This window comes from Onychostruthus taczanowskii, unplaced genomic scaffold, assembly GCF_017590055.1.
Source record: "Onychostruthus taczanowskii isolate IOZ18803 unplaced genomic scaffold, ASM1759005v1 scaffold31, whole genome shotgun sequence".
NCBI classification, from domain to species: domain Eukaryota; kingdom Metazoa; phylum Chordata; class Aves; order Passeriformes; family Passeridae; genus Onychostruthus; species Onychostruthus taczanowskii.
Genome location: NW_024500461.1, coordinates 1269201 through 1284230, shown reverse-complemented (window position 1 = coordinate 1284230; position 15030 = coordinate 1269201). Strand labels below are relative to the sequence as shown.

The 15030-nt window shown below is 46.8% G+C and overlaps 1 protein-coding gene across 1 annotated transcript; it reads right to left on the bottom strand.

The window, feature by feature from the left end:
* Positions 1-10723: 10723 nt before the first annotated feature.
* On the bottom strand, positions 10724-13307 carry MYF5 (myogenic factor 5). The gene is made up of 3 exons (XM_041409866.1): positions 11890-13307; positions 11293-11368; positions 10724-11155 (listed from the first exon to the last, which is right to left on the bottom strand). The coding sequence occupies exons 1-3, from the start codon at positions 12394-12396 to the stop codon at positions 10962-10964; spliced, it is 777 nt and encodes a 258-aa protein (XP_041265800.1). The 5' UTR covers positions 12397-13307; the 3' UTR covers positions 10724-10961.
* Positions 13308-15030: the final 1723 nt, after the last annotated feature.

Here is a 15030-nt window from a genome sequence, read left to right as displayed (position 1 = left end):
TGCATTTTGATGCCGCTCCACATCATAACAGCTTCTGAGAGGTATAAAGAGCAGCCTGGCTCTTTGTTGTGCATAGTAATAGCAGATGGATTTATTCAGGCAGAGTACACATTTTGATCAGTTTTTCTTTTCAGGGGAGATAAGCAGGTTCAAGCAGGATAAGTAGTTAGATGCTTCCTAGGTACTGTGAGATGGACCTTGCTGCTTTAGCATCCTTAAATGTGCAAAATCACAGGAATCTGACATGGGTGTCTGCCACCACTTTAAGTCACTCTAAGTCACAGGATTTCAGGGAACAGAGGTAAAAAAAAAAAAAAAAAAAAAAAAAAAGCAACCAACTGACAAATGCTGGTCACAGAACAGCACAAGCACGTAAGGAATCATGCTACATTATACCAGCTTTTGCTGTGGTGTGGCAAAAGGACAAAAAAATTCTGCCTGGACATTGCTATATCCTTCAGCATTATTCATGAGTTACTGTTGACACACACATTCGTTTTGAGGGTATTTAAGCCAGGAATTGAGCATTGGAAAAAAGATGCCCACATTCTATTATCTGCTGCAAGATCCCAGGACACTCACCAGTCCTTAAGATAGCACAAGGCTGCACTTTGAAGTGAATTTTCTCAGAAATATAAGAGACATAACACAACAACATGCTCCAGATGTGTGCCTGAGGTTACTGCCATTTCATCCTCAATTCATTAACCTTCTTCCCCACAGAGTCAGAATTCAATTCAACAACAGAGGTTACAAATACCTGCAGGTAGCACAGGTTTCTCTTTGTTTTTCACTCAAGTGACTCTCAGTCACTCAAGTGACTCTCAGCTACTCAAGTAGCTCTCAGTTGCTACAAGTAATATTGCAAATATTGCAAACCTGTTCATCCTTCTTGGACGTAACTATTCAAAGTGTGGTGACCACTGGAAAGAAACTTCCTCCAATATTTGATGAAGGCAGAGAATAAGTTATTATACATTGCTATTCCAGTAGGTATACTTGATGTTTATCAGAAACCTTGTTGCAATTGTCCTAAAGATCCAGCTTGTCCCAAGAGGATAAGGTTTGGCAAGGAGACCTCCTCTAGAAGGCAAAGAAGTCTAGAAATACCCAAAGAAATACCAAAGTCATTCAGCAAACAGTTGTGGCGGATTAGGACCTCACTGTTCCCACTGCTCACACTCCACCCAGACCACAGGAGAGCTGATGGAATTTCCTGTCACAGGGTCTCCAGTTCACAGCCCACAAAGATCCACCTTCTTCAGCAGCCCAGTGGTTACAAGGCTCTTGCTCCAGGATATCCACTCAGTTTGAAAAGGCATGGGCTATAGGTCCTGACCCTGCCTATTTGTGCTTAACAAGGAGTATGCCTCCTTCATGATCCAAATACATGTTGCAAGGGACGCACATGAAAATGAGGATGAGAAGACTGCTCCCATCATGTCTGAGCACACACGAGAGGTCTTGTCACAGGACTGAATGTGCTGTCCTTGCAGGATGTGAAACATCAACAGTTTATCCATGTAGTAACTGTGCTTCCAGACACATGACCAAAAAGATCACAGAGCCCTTTAGAAAGAGAGGATGATATGCCACACAACTCATCCATCCCAAAACCTGGGAAAAAAGGAAGCAGAAATATGATTTAGGGGCAAATTTAATGTCTGAGAAGCCAAAGTCATCATGCAAGCTGAAGGAAAGACCATCTAGTTTAGTCCATGTAGCAATGCAATTCAAATATGCACTGGAGACACCAGGCCCTGAAACACCCTCTTCTCTCCTAATCAAAACAGTCCCTTTGACATAGGCAGAAAAGGGCATGAACTCATCTTCCCACATCATCAGTGAGTGCTGTAAGTGACAACCCAGTTAATAAAAGTGGAACAATTGCACACCCCCTCGTACTTTGTAAATGAAGTACTTCTCCCTGCTTAGACCATGAAACACAGGGCTTGGGCACAGGGTGAAAAGGCAGACAGACAGAAGGAAAGATGGTCAGATTGATCTTGACTGGGGAAAGACACTATATTCCAATCCAGATTAAGACATTTAAGTAAGACATGTTCTTCATCAAATTCTTGGTATTTAGACAGATCCCTGCTTCACACATTACACTGGGGCCCAGGTGCCTCACCCCATGTGTTGAGAATTTCCCATATTCCCAGTGTTCTGTACAGCTTTACAAGGATAAGGCCCTTGGCACTGGGCATCTCTAACCCAGCTTGTGGACCTGAGTCTCTGATTCTCAGCTATATTTAAACACCTAATCCCCCAGAGAATTTGAGCCTTCGTCTGCCATAGGATTTTGTAAAGTGCCTAACTCCTGTATATTTCAATATTTTAAATAGTATACTTGATTTTTTTTAGTCATATTTAAAAATCTGTGCTTCAACAGAAGTACAGAAGAAGAATGCCATTTTTAGAGAAATGTTATTTTTAAAAAATCCTACATTCTACAGAAATTCTGTCCCTTAAGTTTCAGAATTTGGGTTTTTTTGGGGGGGAAGGTGGGGGTGGTGGTGAGGATGGAGAAGCAGAGTTCAGACTGTGTTCTGTACTTCCTACTTTTTTTATTCAGACTGGAATGATTAGAGCTACTACTGGGCCCAAAATAGATTTACCACTTTCAAATACTCCCCAGTGACAGCTGAGAAGCATAATGATGCTTTATCCCACATTAGTGACAAAATAAATTACTTTTCCAGCACACACACAGAGCTTTATAAAAAGAATAATCCCACTGGAAAAAGGATTCTTCAGCTTTGAATTCCTGCACCCAAAAGGGCCTCAGCTGCAGCAGCCTTCTCTGGAGAAGCCAGAGGGAGTAAAAGCTCGCAGAAGTGCAGGGTGTCACTTGAAGGCAGGCACTTCTATTAAGAACAGAAGAATATATATTATGATGTTCTTATCTTTGGGTGCTGCTGAATTATTTTTAATTTTATAAGTATTTGTGTGTTACACGTTCTGCTGGATTGGGGTTATGCTTATAAATTCCAATTTTCAGGCTACGGCTATTCAAGTCACATTTGGCTCAGATGCACAGCATATGCTTTCAATATGGATTCAGGGCTTTTTTCCCCTTCTCTTACCAGGTGCTTCATTTCATTTAATTGCAGTGGGAGAATTACAGCATCAAAATTAATCCAGAAGCTCTTCTGCCTGCTTTCAGCTCTAAGTTAGAGCCCAGGTCTGTGTGTCTGCCATGCTGAACAGCACCAATGTTGGCTCTGACTTGCCAAATCCTGCCTGAGCATGCATGTCATCAGGAAATTTTGAGGATTGTTTAATATTGGGGCAATGCTCTAATTCTTACAGCACAGGCAGTTCTCAGATAAACCACAATTTCAACTAGATTATACACTGCTTTTCTCCTTTTCAAAAGGAAACAGGAAACAGGAACATAAAATTGTTCATAAACCACCAAATATTTGCCAGGCACATTTCTTCCAGTAATTAGAGGAAGAACAGTTGTAGGTGTTGCTCACAACTTTCAACCAAGTTACCTCCAAGATTAGAATCAAACAGAGCTATTCAGGTAGCTAAAAGATGCAGAATCTCCCCCTTGCAGAACTGTTGCTTGCCAGGATCCTCTAACATCTCTAAAGGCCCTGAGCTTTCTGAAAGAATCGCCTGTAGCAGTATGACGGTAAAGCTGTGGGCAAAGGCTTTGCCTGAGACACTACAGACATCTACATATAACATACCAGGATTACATATAAGAAATTATATGGGGACCGAACACTCAGTCAAGCATCACATGACCAATTCCCCCAAAACTACTCCTATATCATTTTAAGTAGAGAATCTGGTAGTACTACTCTATTGGTTTTCTTCCTTCCCCCAGATAGGCTCCCTTTTTAGGCTTTGAACTTGCTAAAACCTGCATATATAAAGTATGTCTGCGCACAGGTATTTCTACTGGTTCAAAAGGATGTGAAAATAAATTTTGTTGCATCTTTCTGTAACATTTTAGACATACTGATTTTTTTTTAACAGATCTGAAATTTGTTTTTAAAAAGTGGAGGGTTTTATCATGTGTTCAGCAATGTTTTCTCTCTAGATTTCTTTCTAACTAAACAGCTGGGCAAAGCTTTTTTAAAAATAATTAGGCTCCAGAGGAAGAGTTCTTCAAGAGCTCCTTGCACTTACTATCTATCAATAACTACTGTGCTAAGTAAGGAGGTACCTACCTTATCTTACCTATTTAGTAAGAGCTGATTGGCATTCAAGACCATCAAAACAACACTGCAGTTATTGTGAGCACAATTTGAAGCTCCTACTTCTAGATATCATGGCCAAGTTAAACAGAAAACATGATTGGACTTGATATGCCAGTGTGTGAACAGAGTGTGGTCTCTGGCTCTCAAGCACACTGCAAGTTATGTGAACCACTGTATCCATTATAATCGCAATAAAAAGCAATTTTCCACAGTACTTTTCATTTAAAGAAAAAATCCTCTGAAAAGGGGGCTCCTCTGGGAATGGGGCAGCAAGTCTCACAAGGGTTTCTGAGCTGAAGGGATCAACAGAAACCTTCTGCCACAGGAGCAGGAAGGCTGTGCTGGTGCAGAGGGCCCTGGGCACACCTGGGGGCTGGGGCAGCTTCTGAGACATAGGCTGGCTGCAGTTAAGCTGCAATATCAGCTAGGCTAGTCCTTATTTCAGCTTGAGCACCAAAGCTGTGCCCCTGCCCTTGTTTACCCTCAGCAGCAATAAACCCCTCCTTTTGAAAGCAAAGGAACAGTTTCGGATACCAGAGGATTTGGAGCAGAGGATCTGGATATTTTAATGTTGCTCAGGCTTCAGTCATCACGAATATCACTTTACAGCTTGGCGCATAAACAGTCCATTTTTGAAGGATGAGAAAACGAATATATTGTAACTATACTCTAGGCCTTCTGGCCCAGATCTGTTCCTGGTGAAACTCCAGGGGCTTCAGTGGAGTTGGAGGAAGAATAAACCTAGCTGTCTAGCTGTACCTTATAATACATTATTTCTGATTAAAGGAGAGTTTACATGAAGATAAAGAGATGATTCTGTACATATTCAACCCAAATGGGACTCAAACTTATTCATGCAAACAAGCGCATTGCTTATCAACAATAAAACTCTATATAGATGGAAAAAAATGGACAAAAAAGCAGTAAAAAATAGGACTATTCACTTTATTAAAAGGAATGTAAGTAATAATGGTACTGTTGAAAGAATGTATTAAAGCAAGACTATACACCAAAATACATCTTTCTTTTTTTCTCATAGCCCTTATCTTCCACAGAAAAGAGAGCGATGGGGATGTGGGTTGTGGGAGGCAGACATGGTCAGGATGCTCCTCAGAGCAGACCACTTCTGCTTGAGAAGTCCAATTTCATAAGTACTTTTCTAAAAAGAGTTTCACTATCCCATTTACTAGGAAGTTTAGAAATAACAAGTTTCATGTTTCAAAGTTCAGTCATTTTTGTATTTCACCCAGGAAATAAACATGTGAAAAATTTATGAAACCCTGTGAGAAATGTGTGTTTCAGGCACTGGTAGGATACAGCTGCCTCAGCCCTTGTTTACTTGGTTTCTCCTCTACTTCATGCTCAGCATAAGGGATATTAGAGTTATTAAACTTTTTCCCAGTAGCCTAGATTCACCATCCCTTTACTCCATATTGAGTAGCTGCATATACAGCCGTGTGACCACTGCCCTCCTTTTCCATGCTGACCTTCCTGGCTTCAGCAGGAACCCCATGTTTTCTGTCACCAGGTGTCTTCCAAAGGGAATTCCCAATATGAGACAGGCACTTTCACCCACACTGGGTGTTATTTCACCCATATTTCCAGCAATCAAACAGCTTCAGATTAGTGGGGTGCCTGTTTTCCCACTGCATGAAGCACCTTCATGGGATGTGTCTTCCTTGGCCAGTTGCACAATAGGAACAAACTCCTCACGGGAGGTCACACACTATCTGTGACCAGGAAAACAGTTGCACAGAGTTTGCAAGGAAGAGGAGGGTGAATGCTTAAACTCAGGATGAGGCCCAGAAAAATCCCCATTTAATTACCCAGAGATTATGAGCTCAAATCTTACTATTCGGGTGTTGCGTAAGTCTTCACTACTGCAGGCATCCAAGAGGATGATGCCCATCCATTTGAAGTTTTACAGCCAAACTATTCCCATTTGGGAATTCACAGCATTATATACAACCTGAGAAATAAAGGCCAGAAGGACTCCCAGCTGCTCAAGACACAATTTTAATTAAATATAGGAGTCCTAGGCTCAGAATGACAGGTCTTCATAGGCATAGACCCAGAGGAGAAGAGTGTGGTGTCTGCTCCCAATATCAGCTTGATACTATCCAAAGGAGACAGAACCACGACAGTGAGGACCAGAGCAGAGGCAGCCACCTCCAGATGACTGACTCACTCTACTCCAGCCAGCTGTAAGGAGTTTTAATGCTTTTAAAGTTACTTTCTCAAGTCATGTTATATAGATTTTTAAAACAGAAAATAGTATCAGTTCAAAAGCATTTATTCAAAAGCATTTATTCACAGAAGATTAGAGAAATAATGAGAAAAAATGCACTTTTTTTTTCTCTGCTGCTACTCCAGGTCTGAAGGCCTCTCAGAGAGTATCAGACCCAAATTCACCTGATTTAATGCAGATACTGAAACACCTTTCTGATCTCTCTCTGGACCTGCTTACCCTCATATATCATGGTATCACCTTTTTCAAGCACAGATGAGCAGTGCCTTTGGCGTCATAGCCAGCAACATTTTTCAGCAGATTGCCAGGCAGCTCATAAAGGTTACTAATGCTCAAGAAGTAAACAGACTCCATGGATCAATGATGCCTTTCAGCTGGTCAGGGGAGTGGAAAGCAGGAGACTTTTGAGAAAGTAGCAGTACAATGTTTTGCATGATATCTGTAAGTGCCCAAGATGCATAACCTCCTGGAGATAAGAAAGTCTATCTATCTACCTGCTAAATAAAGAGACAATATATCCCACTGTGTTTGGGAAGGGGAATAACTCCCTCAGCCCACTCCTGGTCTGGCAGATGGGTGTATCTCTTGGACTCTGTGGAGTGAACACCATGAGATGCAGTGAGGGTAATAGCCACTAATGAAGCCTGATAATCAAAAGCAAACTCTAAAAAAAAAAAAAAAACATGAGAAAAAGCAGCTCTGCTATCTCTTTTTTTAGTCATGCCAATAATCCAATTGGCTGTAGGAGGAGCCTGGCTCTAATGCCCTGGGGCAGCAGCACATAGACAAATGCACTGCTCACTCCCTCCACATTTGGGGGTGAACCCCTCAATCCTTCACACAGGGTCAAATCAGCCAGTAGGATTCTAGCCCATTCTCCAGCTGGCCAAGCTCATTATGCTTTTAGTTGCCAGGAGGGCAGTTGTGGCCAGCTGTAAGGCTGATACCCCATGCAGAAGCTGCCAAAGGTCAGAAGTCAGCTGGCCAGCTGTGAGTCCTCCAGCACGCCAAGGCCCAGCTGAGAGGAGCAGGGAGAAGTGATGAGCGAGTCAAGGGTTCTGCAGAGGAGAAGGTGGAGAAGAAGGAGGAAAGGAGGGAAGAAGGGAGTGAGGGAGAAGTTTTAGGGTGGGGAGAGGTGAGCTACCTGCTGTGGTGAAGTCTGACTGCTCCTGATAAGCAGGGTGAACTGGGAAGAAGAGATGCTGAATTTCCACTGAAGTGTAGCTGTGAATTTGAGGTGTTCCTAGGTATATTTAGACAAGCACTACAAATAAAGATCCCTTCATCCTCCAAGAACTAATTACTAAATGTAATACTAAAGTGATACTAAAATGTATCACTTTTAAGCCTTACCACAGGAAAGAAAGAGCTTGGTCTTTTGCTACAGGCAAAAGGAGTGGTTTCCCACACAAGCAACTCAAGAAATCTGAACATTAAGAAAGCAGGATTTTTGTCTTGATGTTATATTTAAGAGATCTTTTCCAGGTTTCTATGTTAGTTTTGCAATGTACAAATGTCTCTTTTGATCTGAATTTAAAATATGTATTTCACTAAAGATCTCTGTTTGGTTTATTAACAAAAGATAAAGAGACTTCACACACAAGAAAAACCAAAGCTCAGCTGCCTCCCCTGGTCATAATTTAAGCAAAATAAGCATGGTTTTCAGAGGTAAAATACAACATTTTTGTATTCTAAAAATTTTATAGAATTATACCCTTTCTTGCAGCAAGTGGTAGTCAGAAAACTTGCTGTAACACACCTTCTGTGTTATATTCATTATTCTGACATTGTGAAGCATCCCTGCACCTGCCCGCCTGCCTGTGAGGCCACTACACACTGCCCCAGAACCTTGAGCAATCTACACATAGTAGGAGTTGGGATAGGTGGAGCTCAAATTTTCTAGATCATCACTTTCTTATTTATTTCTGGGCACAGCCTTCCTTAAATGAACGTTTCATATAGAATACAAATCTTTCTTTTCAGTTGCACTTATTAATATTATTATGAAATATGTAAAATCTGACTAGAACAGTGAATTTCTCAACAGCCTTTTTGTTCTTCCCAATCCACAGACTAAAGGCAGTTTCATGGCGCTCACTTCCATTCCTTACAACATCCACTTCCATTCCTTCCATTCCTATTGTGCTTTTCACCTCATGGGAGCTTTTTTCATATGTGGCCTGGAATTAAGATTTCGTTTCCCAAACGTGTACAGCAAAACCTAGAGGTTGTAAACTACTGTAGTAGGACATAGGAGCCTACGGACAAACATCCCACAGACGGAATGCTTCTCCTCACACTCTGAAAAGCTACTTCTCAGAAGTATTGACCTTTTTGCGACTCCTAAAATGTCTGCCAGTCAAAGAGAGGTGTACATTACCAGCATGTGATTTGCTAGTGTTACTCTGCATACTTCATCTGAGATCACTTGCCAAGGTCAGCACTGCGCAGAACGAAATGCTGAAAGTTCTCTAGCTTAGCTCACTTTAAAATACCATTTAAAATCATCTGCACTCTATTAAATCCTGAGCATAATAAGTATCCTTGCGATGGTATTTTGATTGAGAGGAGCAAACACTGCAACACTGCAGCAGAGTGTGAGAAGCCAGGAAATAAAACCAGTGATGTTCACGGTCTTGCATAAGGATTCCTGTGAACAGAAGGCTTGGGAAGTGATCCCCAGAACCAAGACTACGTCTGTGTTAAGGCACTTGCATACTGCTGAAGCATCTGCAATGACATGAGTGTGAGAATACCTTGTTTGTACCTCTGCATGACTGCAACTCAGGGGTTTAAAACCACTTCTACTCCATGATTAGTTCAGACATATCTGTATACACAGAAAGCCCATTCTGGTCAAGGCCCCTCCTGAAATACTCCGCAAGAAAAGAACACTTACCTCAAGGCTATGGGCAAGGGCAGAAAGTAATTTTGAAGGAGGCTTTGCACAAAGGGCGGGCTGGCCTTGCCCTGTGTCAGACACACACCTGCTACTGCCCTGCTGCAGGCTCAGGAAGGCAGCTGCCACCTCACTTTCTCTGTGGCCCCTTGTGGGGGGACAGAGACCCTCAGTGTGCTACAGGGACAGAGCCATCCCTAAGCAAAGGCTTCTTTTATCTTTGGTTCAGAGATGCTGCCAAAGGCCAGTCAGATGATAACTTTTGGTGACATGACTCAGCTGGGCTGGGTTCAAGTGAAAGATTTATCAGAGGTGAAATACCACTGCCAGGCCCCTTGGCCGCCGAGTGCTAGCACCACAAACACAAATGGCAAATCCATCCTTATCCCACAATAGTGAGGTGTATATACCCCTTCGCACTCAGGGTATTTATCATATGAAACATTTCTGGATGAACTGAAAGAGCCCACCTCTCCATCTCATCTCTTTTTTTTTTCCTTTTTTTTGGGGGGGGAGGGAGGTGTGAGGAGGGTTGGCTAAGAAAGTTTTGGATTACATGTAGAAGAGTGCAAAACAATGGAAATTTTTCACAGTAGATAGACGTAATTCAGTGCCTGGAATACCTGTTAAATCTGAAAACACGTGAAGATTTGACCTGGTTATTTCTAGAGTGATGTAGAGTAATGAACTTGCATCCTGGACCAAAAGACCAAAGTAATTAGGGGCAAATAAATCTATATTTTTTTCTGAATATTGTGAAATATACCTCATGGCTTATGAAAGAGATACATGTGGTTTGTTCTTACTAACTTTTCTAAATTTGTCTCTGCCAGAGCAACAAGTAAAATTCCTCAGCACAGCATCAGAGCTAGATCATACTGTTGTTTTAAGAGCAGAGTCATCACGCAATTTCAGGGTCAAATTCTGGAATACACAGTCCCTCTTCATACCCAGTGAAAGAAGCTTGAGCTTTGCAGGGGTGGACGGGAAGAGAAGGCAGGGAGGAAAGGATAGAAAAATTTTGCAGAAAATAAAGGAAACTCTGCTCGTAACAGGACATACAGTGTGAGAATTTAAAGGTCCACGTTTTTGTTGCTCCATGAGTGGGGCAACTTTCACGCACTGGTGGAAGGAGAGACAAGCTCCCAGGCCCCAGCCCGGCGAGACACTCCACATGGCGGCTGGGGACCGCCGTGATGGGGGCGGGCAGGGGTGCCCCGCAGGCAGGAGCCCAGGGCCGCCCGGGGTTGGGTGGGTCTCAACAGGGATGCTGGCGGGCGCCCCGCAGCAGAGTCTCGCTGCCCTCCCCCATGCCAGGGAATGCACTTAAAGAACCAGCCGGCCAGACAGCTCTCTCACAGCACGTTTTATTTGCAGCGGGGATTCCAGGGCAGCGCCTGTGTCCCGAGCCGCGGGGTCTGCCCGCCCTGCCGGGCTGCGGGAAATCCCTGGCCAGGGGCCGGCGCGGCGCTTTGCCTGCGGCCCCAGAGGGAAGCGGCGGCCCAAGGGGCTCCGGGGCTGCCCCTCTCGCCCGAGAAGCGTTTGCAGGAGGCGGCCGGGCGGGGGAGGCGCGGCGTGCCGGCCCTCCGGCCTCTCATAGCGCCTGGTAGGTCCGTCGGGGCAGCGGCGTCCCGGGCGTCTCCGGGCCCGAGTCGATGCTGGCGCTGGGCGAGAGGGAGTCGGCGTGGCGCAGGGACAGCCCTGGTTCCTCGGCCGGGGAGAGACGGTCCACGATGCTGGAGAGGCAGTCCAGGCTGGACAGGGCGCTGCTCTGATCGGCGGCGTACCCTGCGCCGAGGGGAGGGACGGGGACAGGGCAGCGCGTTACCGCGGGGCGCCGCGCTGCCTTCCCCCAGTGCCTCAGAGAGCGGGGGTGCCCGGGCCCGCCTCTGCCCGCCGGCCGCGCCGGGTCGAGTCGCGCTTACCGTGGGCCATCTCGGCGCAGTAGACGGCGTCGAAGCTGCTGCCTCTCGCCGACCAAACGGGGCTGCCACAGTCGGGCTGCAAGATAGCGAGGGGCGAGTGCCGGCCCTGCCGCCCCCGGCCAGGGGCCAGCGGGATGCTCCCCGAGCAGGGAAAGGGCCATAAAGGCCGGCGGGGAGGGAGGGAAGCAGCCGGCCCCAGCCAGGCTGCTGGCCCTGGGCAGAGCCTTCCCCCTCTCCCCCAGCCCCCAGCCAGGCGGCTGGCCCTGGGCAGCGCCTTACCCCTCTCCCCCAGCCTTACCCCTCTAAGGCCGCGCTAAGGGCACAGCATAGAGGACGCCGGGGGCCGGAGCGCCTGCAGGGTGCCCTCGGGCAGCGCTGCCGCCCCCCATGCATCCCCGGAGAGCCCACGCGCGTGGTCAGCGGAAAACCTGGGAAGGGGCCTGTTCTAGGGCGAACCGCCCGCCTTTTCCTGATGTCCGGATGCGTTCGGCCCGTCCCACACCCGTGGCACGAGTCCCATGGCGTTGGGCCGAGGGTAACCTGCCCGCGGGCCGTCCTGGGGTCCCCACAGCCCTGTGGCTCCTGCCTCTGTCTTACCATCCCATCGGAGCAGCTGGAAGTGGGGCTGGTCGGTTCGGAGCAACTCTGTCCCGGCAGGTGATAGTAGTTTTCTACCTGTTCCCGCAAGAGCTCCTGGAGGCTCTCGATGTATCTGATGGCGTTTCTCAGGATCTCTACTTTGGGGAGTCTTTGGTTGGGGTTGGCAGTGGTGCATCTCTTCAGAGTCTCAAAAGCCTGGTTCACTTTCTTCAGCCTCCTCCTCTCCCTCATGGTGGCTGCCTTCCGCCGGTCCATTGTGGTGGATTTTCTTTTGCAGGCTTTGCAAGCCCACATGAGGCAGTGACCAGCTTGGTGGTGGCCAGTGGGAGCTCGGACATGCTCCTCTTCCTCGGAGCAGGCAGGCTCGGGGGGCTCGTGGGCGCTGAAAGGTGGCAGATCCCTGGGCTCAAAATCCTCTGGGAACTCGCCCTCCGGGGAGGAGAGGCAGGAGCTGTCATAGAAGAGCTCGGACGGGGAGAACTTGCAGCTGTCCATCACCTCCATCCCTGCTGAGGAGGCGTCAGTACGGAACGGCGGCCACCGGCCCTCGGCAAGGCGCTCCGCAGTGCGCTGGGGCAATTTCCTCCGTAATTAGGGACCCGAGACCAAGTGTCCTTCGGCTGATGCGGGGGGCCCTTATATATACATGGAAAGGGAGGCTGGTCCGCAGAGGCCAGTCTTTATTAGCATATCCCACCACAGCCCCTGCCGGGAGCTGTCTGGGCAAGCCCCTTCCAGTCCCCAGGAGACAATTTGCTCCGCACCGCTCTTTTGGAGCGCCGAGAGATGGGCACTTTTCTAACGAACGACCTCCCAAGCACTGATTGCGACATCTCCGAATTTCCAACCAAGTCTGTGAATTTGCAGTTTGGTATGGAAAGAGGAAGAGGGGCAGTGGACGCATACGAACCACTTGTCAGTGGCTCCTACAGAGCCCTTCCTCGTCTCGGTGTTCACGTCTCCTGTTTCCCATCACACGTTTCCTCTGGAAGGACAGTTATAGTGTCTACTCGCACATCTTTATTTCCCACATCCCCTGATCCAGGTCTAACCTGAAAAATTATAACCTTCTTCTTAGACCTAAGATGTGTTTATTTATCTCGAGGAGCGCTTTGTCCAGTAATTAAAGTTGTGCCACCAACCGCTCAAATTTACAAATTGGCGGACAGCAATGCACAGCTACTTGTGGCCAGGAGAGACGAGGAGGAGGGAAACCAGATTTTAGTGCTGCTGGATCGGATCACAAGGAAAGGTACTCACAAAAGAAAAGTGTATGTGTTTGCTCCGAGACAAATCCCATTCTCATTCTTTCTCCTTCTCTTGTGATCTGGAGCTGCTAGGGACACAACAGTCAAGCAGTGCCTTGGGCTTGCTAATTTTCTGCTTTCAGGCAAACTTGTACCGTTACAGATGCGTCCCAGCTGCCAGCGCAACAAACCCCTCCTGGAAGTGTAAAATTTCTAACCCCGCAATCCCTAAGTAACTTTACACAAGGGGACAAAAGCCTTGCAGAGCCCCAGCCGCAGCAGTAGCCGAGCGGAGCGGTGCAAGGGTCATTAGAGTGGTAATGAAGGCATTTAACAGGCATTTGCTAACGCGCAGGAATCCTTTGGTTTCATCCAGGTGGCTTTTGTAGCTGAGGAAAATATTATGAGAAGGCAAAGGAAACCTTCCCTACCTGGGAATAAAATTATGTGACCTAGGCTAACTCAAACGCAGAGCAAATGACCCAGCAGAGGTTCAGACTCTACGGAGGCGGTTTTTGTGTCCAGGAAAAAGGCGCCTTCAGTTAGCCTCTCTTCAGGAAGGGTTGATGTGGTGGCACGGCGAGCCGCTTGTCTGGAGGAGACGCTGATCAAGTGAGCAAGGCCGGTAGGGAAGTATCTCCCGGCAGAGATGCCCTGTGGCAGCGCACACCGCCGGGAAGTACTCCGATCCGCACGGGCAAGGCGGAGAAAGGCAAGCAGCTCGGCCTGTGCTGGGGCTGGAGGGAACCCATCCTTGTTTCCCCGCTACCACCACCCCCGAGCCCCCAAAGGCAGATTTCCACTCTTAGGCTAAAACTTTTCCTGAAAAGCAACCATGCACACACCCTTCTTCCTATGAAAGGCTGCAAAATCATCTAAAAGCTGGGGAAGGCTACATCTGCACTGCTTTGGTTTATTTGGGGCCATAAACACGGGGAGCCCCTTTGAAATGAATACTGTATGAAAAGCAGGGAGTTGATAACGGAGTAAAGTTACAGAGTGGGAAAGCTCAAAATTTCAGGCTTCTGGTGCTCTGAGGTGCAGGTTGCTGTTTTGTTGGGCCACATCTGAAACAGGACAGTTCCCCACTGTTTTCCTAAGACAGCATCAGTCAGGAGGGATTCTGCTCAGCAGTAACTTGAACTCTTCACTGGGCTGTGGCGTGCACACACACAGGCATACACAAACACACACACACACAATTTCATTTACTGCGTTTGTGCTGCTAAAATAGACCTGTTTACATATTTATGATTCGTGCACAAATAAACTTGATCTTTAAAGTGCCGGTTGCAGTTACGATCACCTTTCTGGATTGGTGCATGCTTGGGTTCCCTCCAAGCATGCACTGTAGATCTCCTGGTGCACAACGCCAAGCCCCTCAATCCCGCTCTCCTGGCATGCACAGCTTCAGCTCTCAGATTTGACTCTTAACTCAGAGGAGCTGGGGCTGTTAAGAAACGTGCTTTTCCCCAAAAGTATTTGAAGAGCTGGGAAAAAAAAAAATCATTCCTTTTTCCTTGAATATTTTTGGGGAAATGGAAGAAATAATGGAAGGGCCTGTCACTCAGGAAGGAAAAAAAAATCAGTAATTACTATCCCTTAAAGAGTCCCCGGCTCCTCTGGTAAAGTGATCTCAAAACAAATTTGCAAAAATGCAGTAGGCGAGTGGAACTAAAGAGAGGGGGGAGAAAACACGAACTACAGCGCTGGCTAATGAGGCTGCTGGCGAAGGGCGGGGTGGGGGGAGGGGGAGGATGGTGCTGCATTTCAGGAGGCTCAAGTCTGGAAAGCGGGAACAGCCTTAGCATCAGACACTGCTCCTGTGGACTGGTAGAGAGAAAGTGGTGAAAGTGTCAGGATCCCTTTAAATGGTGTTCCTCACCCCAGC

Coding starts and splice junctions, on each gene's coding strand:
- MYF5 (XM_041409866.1), bottom strand. CDS start 12,396: ATGGAGGTGATGGACAGCTGCAAGTTCTCCCCGTCCGAGCTCTTCTAT. Junction 11,369..11,889: donor CCAGCTGCTCCGATGGGATG/GTAAGACAGAGG, acceptor GCTATCTTGCAG/CCCGACTGTGGCAGCCCCGT. Junction 11,156..11,292: donor CTGCGCCGAGATGGCCCACG/GTAAGCGCGACT, acceptor CCCTCGGCGCAG/GGTACGCCGCCGATCAGAGC.